The sequence below is a fragment of the Eptatretus burgeri genome, chromosome 12 (assembly GCF_056783735.1).
Source record: "Eptatretus burgeri isolate ZD-2024b chromosome 12, Ebu_testis_v1, whole genome shotgun sequence".
In the NCBI taxonomy this organism is placed as follows: domain Eukaryota; kingdom Metazoa; phylum Chordata; class Myxini; order Myxiniformes; family Myxinidae; genus Eptatretus; species Eptatretus burgeri.
Window position 1 is genome coordinate 4,831,828 of NC_140972.1, and position 19,933 is coordinate 4,851,760.

A 19,933-nucleotide genomic window follows, 5' to 3' on the forward strand; every position below is an offset into this window, starting at 1 on the left:
CATCACAAATGTCTGCAATCTTCACCAAGAGCCTTAAACAGTTGAGAATTAGAAAGCATTTCAAAATGCAAAGCCCATCCATCCACGGCCCCTTTTACTCCAACTAAACTTGACAAAAACAACAGTTTAAATTTTTTTTTTAAATGTACATTTTATTAATCTGGGTTCTCCATATTCTCGTAATAAAGGTTTGTTGAAGATTTGATGACAAAAGCTCAAATGGTAAAAACGTTATGGCCTGGACAGAGTCATCATTATGTTCCATTATCAGTACCGATACCTGTACCAATACCAATACCAATACCAATACCAATACAAATACCAGTACCAGTACGATCATTATCATTATGTAGCATTATCAGCCAATATCATCATCATTAATAGTACCAGTGTGATTACCATTACCATCATCATCATCATCATCATCATCATCATCATCCTGCATTTAACGAAAGAGCTCTGAACACTTTTGATCGTTTTCACTGTGGAGAAATAAACAGTTCACAGGAAGGGCCCTCCCTCCATGTTATAGGATTTTCCCAGAGCAACCACATTCCCAGAACTCGTCTTCGAGGGGGGAAAAAACAGCGGGTCATGATGCAGCTATGCTGCAGCTCCACTAATCAGGGCTATTTATAGTTACTACGACTTTACCCTTTCACATTTTGCTCGATTTTTAATTAATTCTCTCCATATTCTCATCACAAAGGTTTGTTGAAAATTTGATGACAAAAGCTCAAATGCGAGAAAAATAAGTTATGGCCCTGGACGCTCACACATGCACACAAACGCACACAATTGCAAAACTGGGAGGATGAACTAAACTCGAAAAATAATATTCCATGCAAGCGTATCGATGGATCTGCTCCACCCGCATTAGATGTGAACCCACAGTTACATGTCATCTCAATTAAAGGTCACAGGAAAAAACGATAACGGCATTCAGTGGAGCGAATACCCCGCCAGGTTGAAAGTTTACGTTTTGTATCCCACCGAAAGGCCGGATTTGCGTCCACACCCGAATTAAAATCCAATTGGCTTGTTCTTGTCACCCACCAAATTCATACACCTCGTGATGTCATAACACGTCCACAACTTTTTGAAATATCATGCGATGTATCGGTTTTGGGTGAACCTCTCACTGGTGATGAATCACTTGAATTTTTTTTTTTTTTAATTCTCATATCCAGATCTGGATTCGGATCTTCACCAAAATCAAATCTATTAGTCATGGTCACACACCCAACCTGCCCACGAAGTTTCATCTGAATCTGTCCAGAACTTTATTAAATGTCGTGCTGTATGTGAGTTTTAACCCGATATCTCAATGGCGAAGAGTCACTTTTAAAAATTCTGGTATCCGGATCCGAATCTTCACCAAAATGTAATAATTTAGTCCGAGTCACACACCCAAACTCTCCACAAAATTTCGTCCGAATCCATCCACAATGTTTTGGAATATCCTGTTCACAGACAGAAACAAACAGACATGCAGACAGACAAGCCGGTAGGCGGACATGGGTAGTCGACTACCCAATAGAACCTGACGCGATGGGCCCGTTCGATGGGGAATGACCTGAGGATTAAGCACAAGAAAATCCATGATTCAAGCTTCAAGGGTTAATGCTGCAGATTGTTTTTTTCGTTAAAATACCCCCACATTTAGAGGTTTTTCGGGCGTTGCTAGGCAACGGAGGGGTCCATAGCAACGTTTCTTTCTCACACATAACTAGCACATACCATGAACCTACCATACCAGTTTCATGTATATCTGACTCATAGTCTCTGAGATATAACGAACTTCGTTTTTTTTTATTGTTTTCGACCAGGGTTCATTCAATGTCTATCTTCTCTGACAGTTTTCATAGGATTCGGCTGGAAATTTTTGACAATATGGCTGAATGTACTGACCACAGTCGCTCGTGGCCCGATTTTTCATTTTCGAAAAAATTAATTTTTTGTGATTTTTTCAAAAATTTCAAAGTCCCGTTGCTGGGAAACGGTGGTGTCCATAGCAACGGTTCTCATTTGCACACAACTAGGTCATGGTATGAACCTACCAACCAAGTTTCATCGAAATCGCCATTGTATTAACGGAGCACTGGACCGAACAGAGGGACGGACAGACAGACAGACAGACAGACAGACAGACAGACAGACATATCAACGGAAATACTGATAATAAGGGTAGAACAAATTTCAACAAAAAATTTCTTTTAATTTTTTTTTTTCGACGAGATCGACTACCCAACAGAGACGGGGGAGGGAGAGGGGAAAACACAACCTCCGTCCACCTTCGGTGGTGGAGGTAATTGAGGTCACGTGAGAGAGAGAACACAAGAGGGAAAAGAGGGAAAAGGAGAAAAAAAAAAACAAACATGATAACATCAGATGCTTCTCACTCATGTTATGTTCTGCAAAACGATTTTAAATTAAAGGATGCCTGACCTTTGACCATTGACCCATTGAACCAAACTCAATCAGTTCTGTTCCAAAGACCATACTGTTACCCGATGTGGTGAAACTCCATTCAGTGCACAAGTTCTCGCAGCAACAAAATTTTTCAATTCAAGGTCACATGATCTTTCACCTTACAAACCCCACATCTAATTTGTTCATCTCTGCCCGACAGTTCGAACTTGTTCGAAAATAAAACAATAATGGATGGACGGACGGACGGACGGACGGAGAGTCGGACACACAACCCGAAACAATGTCGACAGCTGTCGGCTGCGGAGGGACAAAAATATTTGAAAAAAAAAAACCACCAAAACCAAGCACATCGACTTGTCCTTGAACAAGCTTGTCCAAATAATGCAGACAAATGTATCACCGCATCTTGTGCAGGTATTTACATGAGACCGCTTCCAACGATCGAACGAAATAGAATGCGAGGGAACGATGCCATACCACCTCGTTTCCAGCACAAGCTGGATTGATATTGACAAAGCCCCAACGTCCTGCTCATTCCTCGATCAAGCGCTTGCGATTCCAACAAACGACTTGGTTATTACTATGTGCCAACGCGTACGGTCAGGGCAAATCTAACGGGCATTGGTCCATGACTCCCGCCGAAGCACTCCGTCAGCACCCCCAGGAAACCCGACGTGATAATATCGCTCAATTATCTACTCAACGTATCGAATATCCGCGCACAGCAAGGATTTCTACACTAAAACAAGTGCAGGCTGTTGTATACCTTGTTAGCTTGTACTGGGAAGATGGATTTTAAAAGGCGAACAAGGTAAGGCCGTTTGGCCCGCCGTTGAATTTCTCGAACGTACAAAGTTCGACAGCCATTTTCATCAACCAAGTACACAACCTGTCATGATGATTTCCCCATCTCTTTTGCCCACGCAAGTAACATTAAAGCTGACAATAATTGCGCAAAGGCTTTCATTACAACCAGCTGTGCAAGGAAAATTGCACTGAAACACGGTCAAACTTGTAATGAAAAAGTTTCCAAGCTTCTCACCGTAAACAATATGTCAGAATTCAGATGCAATAAAGTAAAACAATGCTAACACATAGTTTTACCGGAATTAAACACAGCTCGTTACTTTTTGACGGTCTCTCCGATGACCTCACCAACTCGATTCCTCGACAGAAGCAACCAATCGACCCCAACCCCAAAGCATACACAAAGCAGTGTCCTGCAGCGCAAGATCCCCGACATTGTACCGCTCCCCATGTCTGAACTCGTATCCATTCATTCACCAGCTCTCCCCTTTCCCCTCGTTCTATGACACGTGGAACCAACTTATCAAACCTGATATCTCGTGCTTTCCCTTCCAGGCATTCAAGTCTGTTGTCCACCACCATCTGATGGTTTCTCTCATTTATAACTCGGATCTTTAGCACACTCAATGAGACCCTGTCGTCCTATCACCTGCCACTCGTCTCCCCATGCCATGTTGTATCTGCACGGTCTCTTTGACCTGTTTCACTTCGGCCGTATTTCTGTCTGTTGACCTTTTGTCCTTGGTGTACCACTCATCAGGTCAAATCAGGTATGGGAGCATGCGCCGGAGCAACACGTCGCTGCGTCCACTTTTCACCGGTACTCCAGGGGCTCCTGTCTGGCCATCGCCAAGGCAGATACCTGGCCTACCCCCATCTCCTTGATTTGTTGATCAACCTGCTGCAACCACGAGGCACTTGGTCGGCCCATTGGCCTCCTCCACTCAAGAGGTTCCCTCGCTGAAAGAATCTGGTGAGGAGGATCAGCGTCACGAAAACGAGCCACATGTCCATACAGCCGCAGCTGACACTCACGGACCATGCAGGTAACAAATCTCATTTGAGTCTCTCTCAGCAACCAGCGATAGCCAAGGAATCTACAAAGAATCCGAAGAGATCTGGTACCAAAGGAATTAAGTCTCCATCTCAGATCCCTGGTCAGAGTCCAAGTCTCACATCAGGAAAGCAAGACTGGAAGCACCAAGGACCTCAAGACTCAGACTTTCATCCTCCTGCACAGGTACTAGCAGCATCCCACCCTATGAACCAGTGAATCCATGACTTCCAGGCCCAACCCTCTCTGCTGTCTGTTGACCTCTGGCTCACAGCTAACAGAGCCATGAATATCACTGTCAAGGTAAGTGAATCTCTCCATGACCTCAACATCCTCACCACAAACAGGCACAGACAGGACTGCAGCATCCAAGATGTCATTGAAAGCCTGGATCTTAGTTTTGACCAAAGAAACCCGTCATCCCAATTGCCCCAACTCCTCATTCAGCACCTCAAGGGACCACAAAAGGATATCTAAAGTCTCCGCAAAGATGACTACATCATCTGCGAAATCAAGGTCAGAGATCTTGGCATTCGCAAACGATGCACCGCAGCTTGATCTCTCCGAAAACCTCCCTCAAATCTAATCCATAAAGTGCTGAAAATTGTGTGGGCCAGTACACACCCCTGACGAATTCCAGTATCAACTGGAAAGAAGTCGGAGATGGTATCATCACATCTCACAGCACTCTCACTACCAGGGTGTAGTTCAGACATCAGATTGATCAGTTTGGGTGGCACCCCACGAAGACCAAGAATCCTCCAGAGAGCATCCTGATTCACTGCATCAAACGCTTTGCAGAGATCAACACAAGCTGCAAGCACACCCTGCTGAAATTCTCATCTACGTTCAGTGAGGACCCAAAGAGCAAAGATACGGTCAATCTTTGACCTCTTTGGTGTAAAGCCTGAGAATTATCTGAGTAAAGACCTTGCCCGGCTCTGAGAGCAACGTCACCCCTCGGTAGTTGTTGCAGTCCTGGCAATCACCTTTAGCTTTCCAGCGAGGGACAACAAGGCCCTTCTTCCAGTCAGTTGGGATGATGCCTGTGTTCCAAGCAGAGCACAGAACTGCATGCAACGACACGAGTACAGCATTTCCACCAGCCTTGAGAAGTCCGGCTGGATGCTGCAGATCCAAGGAGCTTTACCCATTTCAACCGGTTTACCGCAGCCTGTGTTTCCACAAACAAAGGTGGATCACAGTTGATTGGAGGGTCAGCAATTGGGATATAGGAACACCCTGACATCCGACTCGCCAGATTGTGGATCAACCTGGAACAGCCGCTCAAAGTAACCAGCCCAGCGGGTCTTCACTTCGGGCTCCTCTGTCAAGAGCCCACCACCCTCTGCTCTAACTACAGTACACCGAGGGATGGGCTTGGAGGAATGCAATGCTCGAATTCCCCTGTAAGCAGGATGAGGATCACTTGACCACAGGTCAAGGAATCTGTGAGGAGGTAAATCCATGATTCTAGCTTCAAGGGTTAATGCTGCAGATTGTTTTTTTCATTAAAATACCCCAACATTTAGAGGTTTTTCGGCCGTTGCTAGGCAACGGAGGGGTCCATAGCAACGGTCCATCTACCTCCTCACAGATTCCTCGAACACAGACCTGCTTGTCCACAATCGGCACACATTCAGTTTTACGCCTCTACTCCCTGAACAGCTCAACTCGGACATGAAGCCTGGCCCTGTTACTCTGGTCAATGGTACCCAGTGTCCCTTGAGAGACAAAATTATTCTTCGCCCGACGGTGAGTTCCAAGACATCCAACAGCAACATCAAGGATGGTGGTCTTGAAGGCACTCCACAACTCTTCAAGACCCCCCAAATCTCCACTCAGCCTGTTCACAAACTCCTCAGCTATACTCTCATCCTTCAGCCTCGGCTGGGATGGTACCATTCTCCAGGATTTGAGATGCAACTTCAAAGTTGCTAGCACAAGCCTGTGGTCGCTGTTGAGGCACTGAGCCCTCCAGTCCTGGAACATCCTCCAGTGACCATTAATGAGCACAAGGCCAATCTACTTTGCCACACTTCTTGCACAGTCAATGAACTTTGTGCTATTCTGGTTCACAGTTCCAGACCCATGGGGACCAACACATATCTTACAACCATCCCGATCAGTGAGACGCATCCACAAAAAAAAGCGCAATAAGAGATGCACACCCTTGCCAGGACTTGTCTTGTGTGTATTTTGTGTGGTGTTTGTGTACTGGTGTGTTATGTAATTAAGAGACATAAGTAGAACTGCCACTTTATAACTGCTGGCAGTGATGACCGGGTACCAAGGGATGTAACCCCACCTTGATCGGACACCTGACCCTGACCCATGACGTTTATTATTATTAAATTTAATTTAGAATGGGATGAAAATATATTCAATTCAAATCAAATGGAAGACCAAATCGGTACAGTCCTGCATTAGAGTTATCAGAAGGAACCCAAGCAGGCAAAAAGTAAAGATTAAATCATCAGTAGGAACCTGGATAGGATTCACATCATTTCAGCTGCTCCTGCTCTACCATCAAAAACCCGTCCAGGCACAGCCAAGTGAGCCACAGTCAAACAAAATAAATAAATAAATAAAATTTAAAAAAAGAACACAGATGAAAAAAAAACAATTCTGGCTATCAGACCATGTGTCCAATCACGTTGAAATTTAAAACATGTATTTCCCCATCACTACTAGATAATAACTATAAAGTTTCACGTCGTTTGATTAAGTGTTCCAGAGAAAACATTATTTAATATTTTTCTTCAATCCAATATGGCTGCCCAACCATGTGACCTATCAATTATTCCTTAACAACTTGTACACCTGAGGCTTGGGGAACATTTGTTTTAAGTTTCCCCTTGATCTGTCCAGCTGTTCTGGAGAAGACTTTTTTTAGGTTTTAGGGTAAATCCAACATGGCTGCAAAACCATGTGACCTATGATGTCATACGTGTGAACCTTTTGTTCTTCATGGATAGGCGGTCATACATGTAAAGTTTTGCCTCGATCTGTTCAGCCATTTCAGAGAATATGGTTGTTTGAAAGTTTTTTTTCAAAAAGACAATATGGCTGCGGGATCACATGACCGATGACGTCATCTTTTTTGTTATTGTTGTGAAGCATTTTATCCCTAGATGACCCTCAAAAATTTTCAGACCGACCGGATGTAGCGTTCTACATATGCAATTATGACGTCATAACGAAGGCACCTATGATGTCATTTTTTTTAAATCACACTCATTCCCCATGAGGAATACTTGCCATCTGCCAAGTTTCAATGGTTTCCTTGGTGCGCTTTCAGAGATACAGCTCCAAAGTTTTTCAGTTTTTTCCAAAATGACTGCCACACCACGTGATCGATGACATCATAATTATTATCATTGAAACATTCCACCTGAGTAGTCGCTCCGATGGTGAAAATTTTGTCTCGATCAGACAAGTGGTTTCGCAGAAAAACACTAAAGTTCTGTGCGGACAAACAAACAGACAAAGAAACAAACAGACAGAGACAGACAGGCAGACAGACAGACAGACAGACAGACAGACAGACAGACAGACAAACAGACAAACAGACAAACAGACAAACAGACAAACAGACAAACAGACAAACGGACCCAAATGCAATACTCTCTTCTTTGGTGAGAGTAATAAAATGAAGACTCACCCTGCTCTTGTTGAACCCGATGGAGGCTTTTTTTGGTCCAAAGTTGGTGATGGAGGTAAGTGGATGCCACAGTGCCATCCCACACCCCACGAGCAAATGGGATAGCGCTCTGATAGGAGACGCAGTGCCTCACAAGAGCCAAACTGCAGCACACACAGGCAAGTATGTCGAATTTACATTGCAAAGGTTAAAACAGCCTGGCAAACACTGAGCACTCTTTGCAAGGATTACAGATAGATGATATTCAAATTAGTTTTATTATCTCTGCAACCGGAGGTGGAAGGAGGTGATGCTTTCATTGCTGTCTGTCTGTCTGTCTGTCAGTCAGTCAATCGCCGATCGGTCACAATTACAAACCAATCGTCATTTCATTTTTCCAAGTTGTGGAGGTCGTCACAACTGAGAAGCCGATTGATTTTGCGGTCAAAGGTCATCTTGAGGTCAAATTTCTAAAATCTTCATTTTTCATCCGATTGACTTGAACGTTGAACAGGATTTGCACATTGGGTCACTGAATTGGGAAACCAGCTATTTTTGAGGTGAAAAGGTCAAACGTCAACTCAAGGTCAAACTTCTAAAATCGTTTTTCATCCGATTGACCTGAGCTTCGATGAAGATCGTCAATTTTCATCTTGATGAAATGGACAATTTGATGCATCCATGGCATTGAATTCAACCACCAATTTTTTTTTTCAGGTCAAATTTGTTTTCTGCATTTGAGAGTATTGTGCTCTGTGTGACATCTTTCTTGTTTGTATGTATGTATGTATGTATGTAATGTATGTATGTATGTATGTATGTATGTCAATGACCGACACGTCACATTTTTAAAACAATCTCCACAAAACTTCATGAAATGGTAGAGTTGGTCAGAAGCAAGAAGCTTATTGATTTTGACGTCTGAAGGTCTAAATGTCAACATAGGCCAAATTTCGAAAATCGTCAATTTCCATTGGATTTACTTGAAATTTGAACAGGGTTTGCATATCATGTCATTGAATTCAACCACCCATGACTCAATTTGAACCTGATTTCATGGGGAAGCTACGGGGAGGGGTTGGCACCGGCTCGACACCTCCCATACCGGGGTTTAACTGCGCGGTACCGTTGCCCCCCCCCCTCTCCCTCCGACGCACTCCACCGCGTGTCAGGTGTTGACCACCACGGTGCAGTGGTCATCGACAGAAGCACCAGACCACTAGAGTGGACATCTGTAGCAGATTGGGACCGCAAAACCATCCCAATATTGGTTCGCTTGAGGTCCCAAGTGACGAACACCGACCCAGCACCCAGATCCAGTCCATCAGATCTGCACAACTGGCATGGCAGGCAAGACCATCTGCCCGGAAGAGTGTGGGGCACGGTGCTCACTGAAATGGGAGAGGGGAGCAGGACCCATGTCTTCGAGTGCCCCCTTCTGAGACAGAGTGGTAGTATCACACGTCTTATAGGAGGGACCCATCCGCAAGAGCCCGGCTGCACCATGGACCGCTAACTGCATGCAGTAGACCGGTTAGTGGGAGGTGGGCCGCCGCTCGAGACACATGACCCACGTGAATTCAACCACCAACTATTTTTGAAGTAAACATGGACCATATTACTAAAATCATCTATTTTCATCCGATTAACTTGAAATTTTTACAGGGTTTGCATATCATGTCAATTAATTCAACCACCCATTATTTTTGAGGTCAACATCGGCCAAAGGTCAACAACTTGTGTGCAATTTATAAAATCCACAATTTTCATCCAATGTACTTGAAATTTGAAGAGGATTTGCATACGAGGTCACTGAATTAAACAAGTATTTTTTAGGTCAACATAGGCCAAAAGGTCAACATCATAGGCCAAGTTTCGAAAATTGTCGATTTTCATCCGATTGACTTGAATTTGAAGAGGATTTGCATACTTGGTCATCAAGTTCAACCACCAATTATTTTTAAGGTAAGTTTGTTTTCTGTATTTCGCAAGTTTTATGGATGTGCACAACATCTTGTTACTTGGCCACAGTTTTAAAGCAATCATTCAGAATATTTTTTGTGCATGTAGGTGACTGGCAAAGGACATCATCGCATCATTTTGGTGAAGATCCAAGTCCAGACATGAGAATTTTTTCAGCAATTCTTCACCATTGAGAGATAGGGCCAAAAACAATATACGTCACAATATCTCAAAAGGTTATGTATGGATTCGAACGAAACTTGGAGGGCAGGATGGGTGTGTGACAAGTAGCAATTGCTTAAATTTTAGTGAAGATCCAAATTGGCTTTGTTTTTGTCACACTCGTTCACTTTTTGAAATGTCATCCTATCGATCATTTTTGGTGCCATCTCTCACTGATGAAGAATCACTGAAAAGTGAAAAAAAATATTAAAAAACTCATCTGAATTCAAATCCTCACCAAAATCAAATTGCTTCGTTCTTGTCACATACCCAACCTGTCCACTAAGTTCTGTCCGAAGAGGTCAATAACTTTTTGAGATATTGCGCTGAATATAGTTTTTAGCCCGATCACTCAATTGTGAAGAATCACTCAAAAATTCTCAGATACAGATCCAGATTCGGATCTTCAACAAAATCAAATCACATCATCCTTGCCACACTCCCAAACTTTTCAACAAATTTAGTCCGAATCAGTCAAAAAAAAATTTTTTTTTTTTTTGAACCGGGGTGAAAACATAACCTCCGTCCACCTTTGGTGGCGGAGGTAATTACGAACCACGGGTAAGGTAAAAATATAATTGTTATAAACAGAATCAAAATGAAACGTTAAAAATAAAAACGCACGAGAAAGTCAGTCGAGAGCGGACAACATTTTACGCCAATTAATTAGATGCGTACAAGTGTGCATTCTACAACAACAACAAAAAATTGGTTAAATGGATGATATTTCAAACAGGTCAACCCTTTTAAATGACCAAACTAAAAATTCTTCCCGATTACCCATTTCGTGTCTCTGCGTCTCTGCGTCTCTGCGTCTCTGCGTCTCTGCGTCTCTGCGTCTCTGCGTCTCTGCGTCTCTGCGTCTCTGCGTCTCTGCGTCTCTGCGTCTCTGCGTCTCTGCGTCTCTGCGTCTCTGCGTCTCTGCGTCTCTGCGTCTCTGCGTCTCTGCGTCTCTGCGTCTCTGCGTCTCTGCGTCTCTGCGTCTCTGCGTCTCTGCGTCTCTGCGTCTCTGCCTCTCTGCCTCTCTGCCTCTCTGCCTCTCTGCCTCTCTGCCTCTCTGCCTCTCTGCCTCTCTGCCTCTCTGCCTCTCTGCCTCTCTGCCTCTCTGCCTCTCTGCCTCTCTGCCTCTCTGCCTCTCTGCCTCTCTGCCTCTCTGCCTCTCTGCCTCTCTGCCTCTCTGCCTCTCTGCCTCTCTGCCTCTCTGCCTCTCTGCCTCTCTGCCTCTCTGCCTCTCTGCCTCTCTGCCTCTCTGCCTCTCTGCCTCTCTGCCTCTCTGCCTCTCTGCCTCTCTGCCTCTCTGCCTCTCTGCCTCTCTGCCTCTCTGCCTCTCTGCCTCTCTGCCTCTCTGTCTCTCTGTCTCTCTGTCTCTCTGCCTCTCTGTCTCTCTGTCTCTCTGTCTCTCTCTCTCTCTCTCTCTGGTGTTTCTGCAGTTTATACCCCATAGCTTGAAAAGCAGCAAGTTGAAGTTGATAAGCATAGCTTGACAAACATTAAATTGAAAGCTATAGAAAAAAGGAATCCTTAAAAACACATTCCATGATGGTAATTCCTAGAAAAAAAAAAAAAAAAAAAAAAACATGTGTGCTCATGGAAATAGCAGAAAAAAAAAGCAAACAGCATTAATGCAGCAAAAGCAGGTGGTGCTGGGATGGCTTGAGGGATCATGTACACGTACGAGGAGATACCGTGACGCCGAGCTATGAAGTCCGTTGCAAATGGCTGAAATAATGCGTGACAGGTTGTTCTCTATTGTTGTATCAGTTGCCTGAGGAGCCTCATATCCACGGTAGGCCCTGAAAAAGAGAAACGTAGCGCTTAGAGGAAGATGGCAATTTAAACCTTTTTTTTACTCAATGTATCCTCCTCTCAGCTTAGAATACAATCCAACAAACACTATAACATGATATTGAAAGAAGCGTTCACTGCAATGCAACTAAATTGAAGCAAAAACAATTCCTGAGAACCAGTGATAAAGAAGAGAATCAGAATGCAAAGACAACTGATGGAGTTGAGAGGGAATGATTATGAACAGAGAGGGAATGGAGAGATGAGAGATGGAAGTAGAAAGCAACATCTCTCACAAAAAAAAAAGAAGAGAATAGGAGAGAAATAAGTGAACAAAGCAATGGTTGAGGAAAACCAACCCATTCCCATCAAAGGTGAAACAAATTCGAGTCAACGTAGGACCCTCGGGCACGAGGAGCTCCAAACTGGTCGTCGCCTGATGCCGGGCCATGGCGACGAGTGGCTCTCCCTGTGCATGGTCACAGTCGTAGTAGAGGTTGGGTACAAGTCTGGAAACATCATAGGGATAGTGGATAAATCAAATCAGGTCAACAACATGGCCCCTTCAATGTAAAATGCCTTCAGAAAGTATTCACACCCCTGGACGTTGGTCACATTTTGTTGTGTTTCCACCTGAATTGAAAATGGATTACATTTAAATTTTTGTCACCGATCTACACAAAATACCCCGTAATGATAAAGTGACAAGTTTTTAGAAACTTTTACAAATTAATTAAAAATGAAAAGGTGAAATGTCTTGTTTCAATAAGTATTCGACCCCTTTGCTATGACACTCCAAGTTGAGCTCAGGTACATCCAATTTCCTTTGATCATCCTCGAGACGTCTCAACAACTTTATTGGAGTCCACCTGTGGCCAATTCAATTGATTGGACACGATTTAGAATGAAACACACCTTTCTATATAAGGTCCTAAAGTTCACAGTGCACGTCAGAGCAGAAACTCCACCATGAAGCACAAGGAACTGGCCGTAGAACTCCGAGATAGAATTGTGAAGAGGCATAGATCAGGGGAAGGGTATAAAACAATAGAATAGTGTGTTGAAAGTTCCCAAGAGCACAGTGAGCTCCATCATTAGGAAATGGAAAGAATATGGAACTACCCAGACTCTTCCTAGAGCTGGCCATCCACCAAAACTGAGCAACTGGGAACGAAGGACCTTGGTCAGGGAGGTGACCAAGAACCGAAGGAACACTGACAGAATGACAGAGTTCCTCAGCTGTGACGGGACAACCTGCCGGAAGGACAACAATCTCTGTAGCACTTCACAAATCTAGGCTTTATGGGAGAGCTGCCAGACAGAAGCCACTCTGAAGAAAAAGCCACATGAAAGCATGCCTGGAATTTGCAAAAATGCACGTGAAAGACTCAGAGCATGAGAGGCAAATGATTCAGTGGTCCGGAGAGATTAAACATGAACATTTGCCCTGAATACAAAGCGCTACGTCTGGTGGAAACCGAGCACAGCTCATCACCAATCGAACACCATCCCTACCATGAAGCATGGTGGTGGCAGCATCATGGTATGGGGATGCTTTTCAGCAGCAGGGACTGAGAGACTTCAAAGAATAGAGGGAACAATGAATGGAATCCTCGAGGAGAACCTGCTTCAGAGTGCAAAAAACCTTGGACTGAAGCAAGGATTTACATTCCAACAGGACAATGACCCCAAGCATACAGCCAAAGTGGCACTGGAATGGCTTCAGAACAAGAACGTGAAAGTCCTTGAGCGGCCCAGCCATAGCCCAGACTTGAATCCCATTGAGAATCTGCAGAAAGACTTGAAGGTTCCTGTTCACCGACACTCCCCATCCAACTTGAAAGAGCTTCAGCAAATCTGCAAGGAAGTATGGGAGAAAATCCTCAAGCCTAGATGTGCAAAGCTGATACAGACGTACCCAAGAAGAAGCGAAGCTGTAATTGCTGCCAAGGGTGCTTCTACAAAGTGTTGCTCAGGGAGTTAACTTTGTCATTGTTTTCACTTTGTCATTATGGGGTATTTTGTGTCGATCGGTTACAAAAAAACAAACAAAAAAAATTTTCCTCCATTTTAAATTCAGGCCGTAACACGACAAAAAGTAACAAAAGTCGAGGGATGTGAATACTTTATGAAGGCACGAGGTGTATAATGCATCGACTGTCAAACTTGCCACAATCTCAGAGGAGGCTGGAAGTTTGTGCATATATACATATATACATCATATACATCACATATATCATATATACATCAATTGTGCATCAATGTTTGTGCATATATACAAATACATTTCCATATACATATATTTATTTATTGATTGATTTCCAGTAATGTTTCACCCTTTCACAGATGATGTCCCACACATTTTATCCCTCCCCTTTCTCATACAGTTTAGTGACAACAAATGGATGGACCTTCAACAAACAAAGGCACAAAAAGCCAGAACCACAGAGTCTGGTGCTTTGTTTCTTTGGAGGAAGCAGTTAACATGTAACATCAGGACAACACCCATTACAGTGGTTGAGCGAGAATTTAATAAGTTTGTCCGAATGACCAGACACATGGAGCTTCCCACAATTTATAATACTGCATTAAAATTCAGATCCAAAGCCGCAGCAAAGGCAACTGCCACATTTATCTCTTTCTTCAGGCTACACTTCCATGCATCATTGTGGGAAGAAAGAGAAACAAAAAACAATTACTTGGGTTTTACCGTTTCAAAGGCTCAAGATTTTTGACAACTGAAGATTCCAGCTTTGATCCCACTCTCATGAATAAAATTTATTTGTCTTCCCTCCAAGGAGACAACTGAACATGGCCATGTTACCTCGGTGGGTAAGATGAGACATTTGCAGTGCCAAAAAAACAATATTAGAACAAGAAAGAACCATATTCTCACTTGTCCCTTGGTAAGGAATAGCAGGAAAAACACCCAATGTATTTCTAAGGTCAGCCGATGGAAGAGGAACAGCCGAAGGAGCTCATGGGGCAGACCATAAACGATTGTTCATGCTATATCACAAATATCTCCAAATTAAATTCAAGAGCTAGCCACTGCCTCTGGAATTCTTCAACTAAAAAAAGTCATTACTCTCCTCTTCTGAAAAACTGAAAAAAAGGACAAAACCTGAATTTGAATTGTCAATGTGAAATGTCTACTTTGGGCCGGCGGCCGGCTCGTTAAGAGCGACTGGGACACGCAACTTTCTCAATGGCCAGCTGAAGGTACCAAGTGCGGCCGTCGGGCCGAGAGCCGTCCGCGAGGGAAGCTGGCCAGCTAGGTACGATCGGGATGAGCAGGGACCCAGCTATCTGACTGAGAGCAATCTGTTAGGGTGGCTGGCTAGCGAAGAACGATCGGGGTGGATGGCCGGCTGACTATAAGAGTAATCCAGGAAGATTACACAAAGAAGCAGGCACATCAGATGGTCGCCCAGGGAAGTAGACTCAACCGGCACACACCGAGAAAAACAGGCACGGGGAAGGCACTGAGAGAAGCATGTGCAGCAAGCAGTCAAGAGAAGCAGGTGGGTATCAAGAAAAGGTCGCACAGAAAGGAGGCACCGAGAGAAGCAGGCTTTGTGGGCAGGTACCACGAGCGGCAAGGGCAGCAGGTATGTGCCAAGAGAAGCCAACAAGCCACTGCAATCTGAATATAAAACTTGTTAATAGCCAAGTTGATTGGGTAATGTGGATCAACGGCGAGCAGTCATGACTCACCTGACCAATGCCAACGCAGCAGTGTGCCTCACGCGCCCATCTTCATCTCCAAGCAAAGAAAGGAGTACACTTAAGGTTCCGTCCTGCAGATGTCTTCTCCGCAAGAGAGTCTAAACCAAATGAGGGATTGAGAAAGGCGATGAGTGGGGGATCTCATTTTGCATTTAACAGAACCTCCAAGAAAAGGAATGCAAGACTTCAACAGGTCAGCATTACCAATCTACACCCAAGAATGCAACAACAATGTGCGTTTGTCACAATTTACAGCAATAGTCTTGGAACACAGTTTGGAAAGGGAGAAATGATAAAACATGAAAGGAAAAAAAAAATAGAAACACCAAAACCACTATAAAGACCGAAGGCAATCTTACGGCTTTCCAAAAGGTCCACAAGTGTGTGTCCACTCTCAGGAGAGCCAAAAAAACATCTGTCCAACCTCAAGAATGAACTTTCAAAACTTCTCTTCAGGACTGGTCTCTCGTATCTACTGCCCCTGATGTTGACTCAGCCTGGTAATTACTCCACAGAAAAACCTGCTTTCTCTCATGCATAGATTCATCCCACAATGTCTTCAATTATCCTACCTTTCTTTCCACCAATGGTACAATGAATCCTGTGGTGCAGCAGTTGCTCTGAAACAACTCGCCTTCTCTTCCAGGAAGGCAAATCCGACCCGCAGGCGCAATCTCAGTGCATCAGTGCACTCTCAAGAGAGCGAGAAAACAACGTCTGTCTAAACTCAAGAATGAACTTTCAAACTTGTCTACCTCTTCCAAAAACTGGTGGCACCTTGTTACGTCTGTCTCTGGAATACGCTCCCCTTCTTTCCCTTCTCTCGCTTCGAACGGCAGCATCGGTGATTCTGTCGTGAGAAGGCCGAGTGCCTCAATTCCGTGCTTGCTTCCAAATCTTACGTCCCCAATTGCTCACTCATCCATGTCATACCCAACCGCTCCTGGACTCTGTCTTTTGCACCTGAGGATGTCGAGAAGGTTCTTTCAACCGTCGACCGACTGACTGCAACTGAAATGGATGGCATCAGCTCAGGTGTCCAAAAAAACCTGTTCTGCTGATCTTGCACATCCTCTCTCTGTCCTTTTCACCCTGTCATTAGTGGTAGGTCATCTTCCATCTTCTTGAAAATCCGCCAACATCACTGTAGTGATGTCCGCCAACAAAAATCCACCAAGACAAACTTTTTTAAAAAGTTCAAAAACTGATCCCCTTAACTACAGACCGATCAGCTTACTTCCAATCATCAGCAAGGTCATTGAATCCATCAACGCAGTTCAGAGGAAATATTCCATTTTCTCCAATGATCATCTCTGAACACCAATTTGATTTCAGACCAGGTCACTCCACTTTGGACATGCTGCTTCAACTCACCCAACAATGGATGGAGGCCCTCAATGTCAGACATGAGATCAGGACCGTCTCTCTCAATACTACTCATTCTTTTAATACAGTCTTGCATCCCGCCTTACCTGCCAAACTCTCTGCCATTGGTATCCAAAGTCAACTCCACACATGGCTTAGAGACTTCCTCTACTCTCGTTGCAAACATGTGCCACTCAATGGAATCCTTTCTTTTCCTCTCCCTGTCAAGGCTAAAGTGCCCCAAGGAAGTGTTCTAAGCCTAGTCCGACTCCTGATCTTCATCAATGATCCCTCTGACTCAATGGAAGATGCTCTTTATCGATTTGCTGACTCCACCCTCTGCCAAGATATCCCTTATCCTTCAGACAGTCAGACAGCAGCCTCTTCCCTCTCTTAAGACTTTGGGAAGAAAAGAAAAAAATCACAAACTTCTCAAACACTTGGAATATGTCTTACAATCCTGACAGATCTCATACTCTCACTGTCTCTCCAAAAGGACAGTCCGGCAAACCATCCTGTCCAGTTTCTCAACAATCCACATGAGGAATTTCAGTAATTAAAACTCCTCGGTCTCACTATCAGACATGATCTTTCTTGGGCAAACCACATTTCAAAGTTTGCCTCCAAAGTCAGTCGCCGACTGGTAATCCATTTTCATACAAAGTCCTTCCTTGGCACACCTGAACTATCCACCTGCAAGACCTTCATCCGCAGCTTGATGGAGTATTGGTCTCCCTTCCGCGCTGGCTCCCCTTCCTCATATCATGGTCAGGGTCAGCTTGATGCTGTGGAAAGTAAGGCCTTCAATATCATTGGAATCTCCTGTGCTGAAGCTCAATCCATGGGCTTATCACTTCACAATCACAAACAGGTCGGTGGTCTCTGTCTTCCACCAGCTCCTTTGTGGTCTTCCATCGTCTGCTCTTTCCATGCTTTATCCTCCCCATCCCCCCAGGTTTCTGCGGGGCTCACGCAGCCCACCATCAACCCCCTTCTGGTGAAATTGCCTTCAATGCCGAGAGAAAGTCTACATCCCCTTTCAAAATTTTCACCTTTTGTTTCCTTATAGCCTGGAATTAAATTGCATAAAAACACTCTTTTTTTTTTTTTTCCACCTTTACTATTTACACACCGCAACACACAACTTCCAAGTGAAAAACAAATTCCACAAATTTCAGAAAATTAATTAAAAATACAAAACTAGGTCATCATCACGACGTTGGTCCAAGTCAGGAGAATTTCATAATCGCAGTAATACTTTCCCTCGACTGCTATAAAACATCAATGGTGCTTCCTGGTTGTGATTGCTGAATGTCACACAATGCGTCCACATGGCACAATGTCGCAGGTTTGTATATGTGTGCAGTTCAAACTTTCATCCAAATCTTACGCCCCGAACCTTACGTCCCCTATACCCCAGCTATTCGCAGGTTTTGAGAGCATCAACCATCCCGACCCACCCACGAACCCCCAACATTGTTGGTATTTTCTGCTTCAGGAAAAAAGCCTGACTCACAGAGACGATCGCCAACACTCCACGCGGGGGGAAGAAGATTATAGATGGGTTGATGATACTTAAATATTTGATCATACATTTTTGATCAGGAACCATGAGTGATTATTTCATTATATATCTATTTTTTTTTAGTTTTACGTCTCACGATTTGTTTCGTTACACACACGATAAAAGTGTAATATACAGTATGTGCTGGAAATCTCACGCCAATAAAGAAAAGCTACTAAACTTTTATTTTGGATCAAAAAAAAAAAATCAAATCAAATTCTAACACAAGGACTACGATATGCCAGGATGGTTAAAATTGTGCAATTTAAACTCAACGTTTATCTTTGCGAGATAACGAAGAATATCTTCCTTCAACCTGAAACTCCGAGCAGGTGAAACGGAAGCTATTTCCGGGATTAAGGCGCGCTTTGGGGACCATGCAAGATCGAAGCAAAGCAAACGGGTCGTTTTCGATTAAAAATAAATAAATAAATAAATAAATAAATAAATAAATAATAATGACACTCACGGCAAAAGTGTTCGCTGAACATTCATGGATTCGCAATTCGTGGCAGTTTGCGATAACGTATCCCTTGCGAAAGTCGGGGTTTTACGGAACATGGATATCAAGTGAAATCGGTAGAAAATTGACGATTTATTGTGACCTTGACATTTGACCTTTTGATCGAGTGACCTCAAAAACAATCGGCTTCCAGCTCGTCACGACCTCTACCGGGTGGTGACGTTTCATGAAGATCAAAGTAGAAATGTGACCTGTGGGTGATTGACATACAAACTGAAAAACATCGACAGATAGATCGATGGACAGACGGAGACAGACACACCAGACCAACCAATATTACTTGCAAATATTCGACTTTCCAAGTAACAAACAAACAATGTTGGACAAAGCACGATACTTTCAAAATCAAAATCAACTGTCGCAATGGAAACAGCTATTTGGCATTTGCAAACATTTGACCTTTCAAGTGTTTTTCATGATTGAATGTTACGCATAACAAATTTGGTCGATACATTTTTGTAATTGCGGCGTCCTCGATATTTCACTTGTTTCCGACGGCCTTGGCCTTGACCTTTGACAAAAGTTTCCTCACGTATCCTACACATACGTACAAATAAACTTTGCAGGTGTCAATGTTATAACTTGAAAAATTTGTGACGTATAGTAAAAATAGGACCACTGCACCTGTAGTTTATCTGGCTGGGCCCTGGCCTAATGCTGCAACCCAAATTTGGAAGCATTCTGACTGGTGGGTATGGAATGGAAGATTTGTGAAGGAATTTACTACGTCGGCCATTTTGACCGACTTGAAGTCAAGTGACCGGAACGAGCTTTGCAATCCCCGTTAACAGTCAGGAGAGGAACGTTGCTGCCAAATTTCAGCCGGATCGGCCCAGCGGTTTGGCC

General features: G+C 43.8%; 1 protein-coding gene across 5 annotated transcripts in view; it reads right to left on the reverse strand.

Moving 5' to 3' along the window:
* HTT (huntingtin) overlaps positions 1-19,933 on the reverse strand; it is a 637,913-nt gene that overhangs the window by 478,052 nt on the left and 139,928 nt on the right. For all 5 annotated transcript variants that reach the window (XM_085849284.1, XM_085849282.1, XM_085849286.1 and 2 more), the window contains 4 exons: positions 15,624-15,733; positions 12,266-12,415; positions 11,797-11,914; positions 7,959-8,101 (listed from right to left, as the gene is read on the reverse strand). In XM_085849284.1, the coding sequence (XP_085705410.1) occupies positions 7,959-8,101; positions 11,797-11,914; positions 12,266-12,415; positions 15,624-15,733 (521 nt within the window). The remainder of the gene's footprint in view (positions 1-7,958; positions 8,102-11,796; positions 11,915-12,265; positions 12,416-15,623; positions 15,734-19,933) is intronic.